We start from the raw sequence: 9,398 nt of genomic DNA, 5'->3' as shown, positions 1-9,398 counted from the left end.
ACAGTCTTATTCCTATCTTTGTTTTAAAATACAAATTCCATCTCTCTACATACTACTAAATGCTTTGCCAAACGATAAAGCAAGATTTTGTAATAGTTTACAACATCGTCCAAGCAAATTAAATCTGAATGTGAATTTGATCAAAAGGCTCATTTCAATTCTATGCTTTTTACTCCTGCATTTTTGGAGGTATCCAATTCTTCAGTAGAGGGGTGGATGGTATGCATGCTTTGATGGGGCAAGGAAGGCAGTGTAGTGTGTATGCTAAAAGATATACATACATACATACATACATACATACATACGTAGACAAATTAAGCAAAACCTCATATCATAAACAGTAGGTTGGAATCAGAAACTCATAATCAAAAAAGCTCTTCATCAACCACCACTATCAATGCAAGTGTCAAAAACATCTGGGAAGGGAAGGGACTCTTATGAATTCCATACAAATTGGATTCTTAAGGAAATGAAAGCCCTATACCTATAAAAACAGTAAATAAACATGTTCGCAAACACATTGTTTGTGTTTTGAAACTATGCAATGACAATAAAACAACAAAAAAACACCTCAATCAGAATCCAAGCTTGGTACGGCGCCAGTGCCTGCGCTTTGCATTGTACCTGAAACATAACCAATAACCAATAATAGGAAGAGTTAGTTAGAGTTAAACAGAGAATCAGAGACGAAGAAGCGGGAAATAGAGAGAACCTGATGGTATTGTCAGTCCTCATGCGGATCCAGTGAGGAATAGGCCTATTCTGTCTCATCTTCTTAGCCAGCTTCTTCTTAATCATGAATGTCTTGTGGGACGGCTGAGCATACAATAGCACAATAATAATCATTCAGACCCATATCATAAAAGTTACTCAGTGACACACAGAGAGAGAGAGTAAGAACCATTTTTGCTCGCCGCTGCGAAAGAGAGGAAACCCTGAATCTGTTGGAGGTCGCCGCTGCGAAAGAATCTGTTTTCTGTCGGAGGTGGGTCGAAGATGATGAAACCCTAGGGTTTTGTTGGACTTCAGACTTATTTTACATGGCCCGTTGCGCAATATTTTAATTGGGCCTAAACAAATCCATCTCTTTGGGCCCAAGATAGAAACAACACAAATAGAACCAAGGTAGCTGAATGCCAAGGATTTGTAATTCAAAGACCCAATAACTTCAGGTTAATGAAGTGGGTTTTAATGGGTACAAGATGATTTTGACGTGAGGGGCCAGCCACAAAGGAGAGACCAAACTGGCAAGGAAATCATATGGGCCTTGAGCACCAAACCAACAACACTGTTACATGGACCAAGTTTATGGGTAAAATTTGGGAGAGATTCAAGTGTAGTGGTTTAGTGGAAATGAAGAGCTAGTTCAGTAGCTTGTCATGGATTCCATGGGTGATTGCACGAGGGGGGCTTAGGGTCATGAGCCCACGTGGGCCCATGACAAGTGTTTGCTAGAAAACCAAGTTTAATTAGTTTCATTTGTTACGTTATAAAATATTTTTAGATGTAAAATGTTTTCGAGGAAAATATTTTCTTTTATTTGTTAGTCTTAGTTTCTATTTGATTTCTTGGGATTGATTGTATTTAACAAGAATTTTATAGGGTTTAAATTTTGTAATATGGTTTTGTCATGGAATCACCAAAGTAGAAGATTGTTAAGTCTAGAGTTGGCAAATGTAGTTGTCAAATGGATTTGTGATCAATTCATACTAGTTTATTTAAATTGAAGACCTTACATCGATCTAAGCTCAATTGCCCCTTGATCGAGACTCAATCGGTCATGAATTGAGAGACTCGTGTCTAACATGTTTTATTGAAGTCAGACTTGTGAATCTATTGAACCTTAATTGAAAACCTATAAAAGTGGCTTTTATGTGTGACTATTACATTCCTTATTATTGAAGCCAGTCTTGTGAATCTATGGAACCTTAATTGAAAACCTATAAAAGTGGCCTTTATGTGTGACTATTACATTCCTTACCAATGAGAAGTTAACCTAAATCACATAAATTTAAAGGAAAGAAAAAGAATGAATTTGATTGAAAGTTTGAAACCCTCATTTAAAAAAAAAAAAAAAAAAAAAAAAAAAAAAAAAAAAACATTTACCTTGCATATAAAAATCTTTCAATTTGTGATTTAAAAAAAAAAAAAAAAATCCTTCAATCTAGATCAAAAGTATTCAACCAAAAACAAGGAAGAAAATTAATTGGATTAAAACCGTCATAGACACCAAAAAAAAAAAAAAAAAAACCTTTATAAACTCTGTATATTGTTTTAAAGAATTGTTGGATACAATAAAATCAGAACCTATAACAAATTATCGCTCTTTACTATCATATCAAGATATCAATTGGTTTTAATTTAAGGTAGGCAGGATTCAAACTCAAATATTTTTTCACAAAAGAAACTTTAACAAAGAATTTAGATAACTGAAACTTCATATTTTATTACTTTCAGTAATGATTATGGACAACATTTTCTATTGTAATAAGAATATTCTAACAAGTTAATCTAATTATTAAAAGACTTAAAATTTGATTCAGTATAACTAATAGGTGATGATTAAATTGGTCATTAATTGAATATATCTCAAGTCTATAACAAATATAACTTCTACAAAGTAATATATGTAATTCTTCTTCTAAAAAATAAAGAAGTGAAAGCTAAATTGCCTTGTAGCTGAATTAACACCTCTCCACGCACAAAGTGCTTGGGAGTCTAGGGGGGAAAGGGTTAGAACTATAGGGTTAGCAGCATGTTGTAATTATCTCTCTCTCTCTCTCTCTCTCTCTCTATATATATATATATATAAAAAGAAGTGAAAACTCAATCCATCATGCATTTATTGTTTTGACATGTATGATTATAAGAACATTAATTGCAAGAGGAGCATGTTGTATGGTGCACAATATAAAAGCAGTGAGAACTTCAACAACTCTTTCTCAATAACAATCAATTATGATTACAAGAGAAGCATGTCAACTAGTTAACATATCATGCAACTTAGTTAGCTTGAGGAGGTATGTGCATCCATATTGGGGTGAGCTAATTCAGTTTATAGATAATGCATATAACACACCTGTGAATTTTAACTAGAGTAAAAATGATCAATTACAACTATTTCTTATCTAAAACCACTAATATCATAAACAGGAAAATATATATATATATATATATGCATGAATATGAGGCTTCCAGTAGGTATTATCATAAATTCATAGATATAAAGAGCAAAAGAACTTGATTCTAGTAAGCAAGCATACAAAATTACATGAATCAAGTATGGTGATAAAAAGTAGGAGCACAAAACAAACCAACACATTAGGAATCAGATATAAGCAACAAATCTAGAAAACTTTCAAACATTGATGTTTCAACCATTTTTTTTAATTATAAAAATTATCCAAATTCAGAAAATGTGCCACCAATCACTAACAACAAATTTAGATTTGATTATCAATACATTTAACATAAGTAATGACCACCAAACTCCATAATAGTGGCATGGAAAAAAGGCAAACATTATATGACTTAAAAAACCAACAAAGTCAATCAGTTTGCAAGCATACAAAAACCAGTTAAGGGAATGGGAGACATTACATATCTTCTGTTTTGACATCTTTTTTTGGTGGACAATAAGTGGGATGGGGGATTCAAACCAAGGTGTCAATACCGTACCATACTTCCCGGTACCACCGATATGTATCGTACTGATACGTGCACCAATAAGGAAACATCAACAATTCGTACCGGTTTAAATACTGGCCATGTATGGACCATATCAAGTGATTTTGGGTGTTTCAGTCGGTACAGAACGGTACAGAAATAAGTATCTTTTTTCTAGTTTTGTAATTTTTGAATCTTTGTAAGGACCAAATGGTAATTTACTTCCATTAACTTATTAGTATTATTTGTTTTCTTAGTATGCTAAAGTCTAAAGTCTAAAATCAAGAATAATTTGTTATGAATTGAGGTAATGTTTTAAGGTAAACTTTTATTTTTATTATGACGGTAAACCTGAAATGGTGCACCGGTATTGACTGATATTGAAATACATCGTTTCATTGATCAAACTGATATAGCCATTGATACGAGATTGACTCTCTTTATTCAAACCCAACTTTTCCTCAATACAAAAACTAGGCAATGCCACTAAACTACAAGGCTTGTGGCTCATTCTACCAACAAATTTAAACGGATAAAAACAATAAAATGAAACAGTGTAAGTCAAAACAAATGGAACAAAAATCAATGACATTCAATCATCAAATAGATAGCAACCTACATATAGTTGGTTGGTATCTCAACACCAAACCAATATGGGTTTGAGGTGACAATGATTCAACCCTCAAGAGTGGCAATAATTACTTTCCACTACATACTATCTAAAGACTTTGAACTGTGGAGGAAGCCAAATTTAGTTGATGAGAACTGGAATTCAAGAAAATTATGCACCTAAGGATGATTATATTGCTATCATATGGCCCTATAAAAATGGAAAGATAGGATTTGCACTTACTTAAGGTTATTATGCTTTGCTTGGATTCAATAACGTGAACCTTTAACTCAAGTGAGGGCATGAAAGTGTTAATTTTGGGACTCATTGGGATTCTATTTGTAGTGTGTGTGTGTGTGTGTTTATAATTTTTTTTATAAGTAATAAAAATATATCATTAAAGGAATTCTATCTGTAGTGTGTTATGACTCTATCTTGTTGTGTTTTGGTTGTTGATATCTTCGTCATGTAGTTGTGGTTTTTATGAGTCTACTGTTTATGTCTTGGTTGATATTTTTGTACTGCACGTTTCTTAGCTTTCAATAAAATCCTCTTTAATGCAAAAAAGAAAAGAAAAGAGAGAGGTAATTATGCTTTGTAAAAGTACAAGTGTATGAATTGTTTTTCAACCTAACTCAATACGGCTCAAGATTTTTATTTATAATAGAATTTGTACATATACAAAATATGAAATACAAGAGTGTTTGAAATATATAACTTTATCCTAATAGATATAGAATTTGAAATACAAAGTTATTTGAGATGGAAACAACTCTATCTTATCTTATCACAATTCTAGAGTTATTAGGATTTGTATCTTATATTCTATGTTATCACTTGATCATAATCGTAATGCAACTATGATGGATATGGACTAGTTGTTATCCTTAACATACTTTGACAATCTTAAGATCCTCTTTCAAACATGCTTGTAACAATTTTTAGCACCTTCGGCAATGATCTTGAGCCTACAAGTCACTAGCTAAAAGCGATTTTCACCATAATCATTGTGCTTATATATATATATCTATCTACTTTTAGTTAGTGACTTGATCTTATCTTGCATTTTATAGAATTTCAATTAGCATTAGATAGATTGAAATTACTTTGGTTTCTTATGCCAATGCTGCTGTTGAACTAATTTGGTTTTTTTTCTTTTTTCTTTTAGGTGATGAACTTGCAAAATCTCTTCTTCCTTGACATTTTACGAGATGAGGAACAAGGTTTTAACAATAGCATTTTGATGGCCACTCCACATTTAGACGTAAATTCCCATCAATCTCCACCCTAAGTTGAAATGGGATAATCTACACTCTCCATTGAAAAAAAAACAACTACTAAGAAAAGTCAATGGGGAAATAACTTCACTTTAGATGAAAACATTAAGCTAGTGTTGGCATGACTCTATGTCAGCTTAGATGCTATGACTTCGATTGATTAAAAAACATGAAACATTTTGGGATAGAATTTGGTCCACCTTTCACAAAGACAAGAAATTTAACTGCTCCAAGGACTCTTTAAGTAGTTGGTAGCCAACAATTCAAAAGGAGATTAACAAGTTTTGTGGATTCTTGGCCCAAATTGAGAACCAGAATGAAAATGGTAAAATTGAGCAAGACAAGGTACTAAAAGTTTTATGATACTCATCATTTTTAATTTGTTACTTTTGTAGATTGATAATGCAAAAACTATGTATAGAAGTAATAGTGGAAACTCATTTCAGTTGGAACATTGTTGGAATATTTTAAGGAATGAAGCTAAATGGTTGAATTTAAGGGATAATGTGAAGGTCCGCGCAAAACAACTAGCCACATAATCTTGCCCTACTTTTGCAAGCTCAATAAGTCTAGACAATGATAATGATGAGTTTCGGCAAAACCTTGGAGAGACCCATAGGCAAGAAAGCCAAAAAGGAGAAATTAAAGAAAAGAAAGATTAGCGATGATGTGGTCCCAATACTTTCCTTCCAATTGGATGAAATCAAGGAACAAAAGAAGAGAATGCGTGATGAGAAAAAGGAAAGTATGCACATTGCATTAGAAGAACGAAGAGAGATAATGCGCATTGACTCAAAAGAATGAAGAGAATTGATTCGTATCAAGGAAGAAAAGAATGAAGTAGAAAAGCTGAAAGTGGATGATGAAATTATGATGAAAGATACAAGAAACATGGATCTTAAGCAAAAATAGTACTTTCATCTACGTTGGATGGAAATCTTGGGGATGTTAAAGTCTAAACATTAATTTGAATATTATTATTGACAATATCTAACCAAGTAATTTTTGTAGAGTGCAAAGATACTAGCACTTGGTTGACATAGATAATTTGATGTTAGATTTCTCTATTGTAGTATTTACTTGTGCAGGAAACATGATAGTTCAATATCAATTCATGTTAGATATAATTTTTGTAGTTTGTACTTGTGCAAGAATAATAGCAATGTTATAATTTTTGTATCGTGCAAGGATAATAGCACTTGGTTATTCAAGAAAATTTGATAGCATGTATGTGATTTGATAGCACTTTTGCATTTGTTATTGCTTTCGTTATTGTTACTCCAAAAGGTATCAATGGATAATAGCAATGCGTGTGTGAAGTATCTCTTCTTTATTGCATCTTTGGCATTTGGATGGTGATGAGTATGCCTACTAGTTTCACTCATCATAGCTGCATGTGTTCTGCTTTTGTGCACACCATTGTATGCCATGTTTCTTATATCTGGTTAGGACACTATATATTCTTTTCTTGTGCCTAATTATGAATTATTATTGCAAGTTGGGTTTTGTTTGTGATGATAAGAGGAATAAGCTGCCATCTTAAAATAGTTCTAAAGGAAGGAGTTCCTAAAGTTGCATCTGATAATTTTCCTTCACGATTTAAGACTTTAATTTTTGTATACCAATATCAAACACAAACATGGTAGAGTATCAACATTAGCCACCAGATCCCACATATGGTCGCACACCAAAAAAAATTATATATTTTTCTTAATACAAAAATCAAAATTGAAAATTAGATTACAATTTTCCTTGACTATGTATTGTCTTTTTCAAGATAAAGTAAACCACATTTTTCCTAAAAATATAATAAATTTTCACTTTTTATTATAGAATTTTATATTTGAACCATAATATTTAATTGTTTATATTAAATTAACCTTAATTTGGCTAGTATTATTTTTTCAAATTAACCATAATTTGATTAGTATTAAATAAATTTATTGAGTTAAGCCTCAAAGTACATCAAGCCCACCTTACTTTTGGGATCCTGGCCATCAAGTGGACCTTGTATATGGAAGGGTGGCACGGGATTGTCTGAATGTTGTGGTCTTGGACCAAATCGATGAGTCAAGCCTGGGCTCTGCGGGCTGCACGAAGGCCCATCCATTTTGGATGCATGAGACTTCTTTTTTTTGAGAAACCGGATGCATGAAACTTCCCCTCATCAATAATAAGTTTTTGAGATTGGCATTCATAATGTATCACGAAAATTTGTCTTAAATATAAGGAAATAATTTGTAGCATTTCAAAAAAGGTTAGGATGCCTAATTTGACCAATGGTAGACATGAAATTCAGTCCTCGCAGGATCAATCCATTGCATGTAATAAGTAAATCTTTTTTCTTGAAGAAGTAGATTTCAATTTACTCCTAATTCTCCTCCTACCAATAAAGTTATATTGACAAATGACAAAGTACTTTGCAAGTGGGCGTTACTTTTTAACTCCTCTTTTTTTTTTATAAGATTTTTTTTTTTTTTTTTTAACCTCCTCTTATCTTTTAGTTCAGTGCTGTAGGATGCTTCCTAGCTAGTGTTGATGTTATGATTGTTATCTCACTTTTGTCTCTTTATCACTTCTTTCCCTTTCAACCAACACTAAAAACCAAAAAGTGACTACTCATCATATTTATCAGTTCATGGCCTTAATTGTAATTTAAAATCAATTGAAACTCTTTTTTTTTTTTTTTTATATTAAAAAGAATCAAACTCCTCTTTAGATATCAAAAACTAAGAGTTGGTTTAGTAGTTCCCATGATCTCATGATATCTATAAGATCTTAAATTTGAAACCTTTTGCCCTCTCCTTGAGGCCACTCTAAGGATTTTTTTTAATTTTTTAATTTTTTAATTTTTTCTATAATAATCCAGTGTGTGTGGAACAGGAGTACTGCACTTTGCGCATGCTTATAATTTATATATTTAAAAAAAATGCTAAAGAACTACTACAAAAAAGTTATATAATAATATGTTAATAAATGTGATTAATGTCACTTCAACTACTAATAAATAAAGGAAAATACTAAAATTATTACAAGTTTTATTTATTATAAAAGGTTAACAAGCTAATATAATGTGATAATAATTATTATTCGCAGACTTCAATGACATAATAAATGAATGTCATAAATGCTTTTATGTGATTGATAATGTTGTAATAAAATTTGTAATAACTTTAATATTTTATATTAGTTTATAAGGTTTATACAATAAATTTGTAATATCTTTAATTGCATCACTCAATTATTTAAGGTTTAGAATAGATATTTATCCACCACCGCACTTTTTAGGTGGAATGGTACTTATCCACGGATGGGTATGTGGGGATTTAGGAGGGAGGTGTTTGAGCTGCAGAATAAGTTGTAATAAATATTTCTAACCATCTAAAATACAAAGATATTTACCCAAATGTCTGATTGCAAATTTAATTTGTTGTCATTTAGATAAGAGGTTTCTGTTCAGTAACTCATATATGAAACTCATTCAACTTAGAACAAAAAGAAACTATATATCTTTGAGAATTTGCGCAAGACGTACGTAATGCTTGACATAGTTCTCTGGTTAAGATAGAGTTAACACTTCTTTGCCATAAGCTTTACTTAAAGTCAAAATTATATCTCATCCATTTGAAAAATGGTGTAATTAATCGACCGACATGCTGCATAACATAGCAAACGACAAATTAAATAGAAAGATGGAGTTGGACAATGCTACTATGCATGGGATGTCATCTTCTGCTTAATTGGTTGCCTGTCTGTCTTGATAGGTAATAAAGAGTCGGGATTCATCAGGACCATATATTTTTTTAGTCGGACCCGCAGTAGCTTAACATCACATCCATTATAGT

At 31.9% G+C, this 9,398-nt stretch overlaps 1 protein-coding gene across 1 annotated transcript; it reads right to left on the bottom strand.

The window, feature by feature from the left end:
* Nucleotides 1-364: 364 nt before the first annotated feature.
* LOC115988127 (60S ribosomal protein L39-3) lies at nucleotides 365-990 on the bottom strand. Its single transcript, XM_031111772.1, has 3 exons — nucleotides 902-990; nucleotides 713-816; nucleotides 365-624 (listed from the first exon to the last, which is right to left on the bottom strand). Exons 1-3 carry the CDS (start codon nucleotides 902-904, stop codon nucleotides 576-578), a joined length of 156 nt encoding a protein of 51 aa, XP_030967632.1. The 5' UTR covers nucleotides 905-990; the 3' UTR covers nucleotides 365-575.
* Nucleotides 991-9,398: the final 8,408 nt, after the last annotated feature.

The sequence above is a fragment of the Quercus lobata genome, chromosome 4, assembly GCF_001633185.2.
Source record: "Quercus lobata isolate SW786 chromosome 4, ValleyOak3.0 Primary Assembly, whole genome shotgun sequence".
NCBI classification, from domain to species: domain Eukaryota; kingdom Viridiplantae; phylum Streptophyta; class Magnoliopsida; order Fagales; family Fagaceae; genus Quercus; species Quercus lobata.
Note: the sequence above shows the minus strand (reverse complement) of the source record. Positions and strands in the feature narration are given on the sequence as shown.

Bases quoted from the DNA above. Each gene is read 5' to 3' on its own strand.
- LOC115988127 (XM_031111772.1), bottom strand. The intron at 625-712 runs GTTCTCTCTATT...GTTATGTTTCAG, and splicing joins AGGACTGACAATACCATCAG to GTACAATGCAAAGCGCAGGC.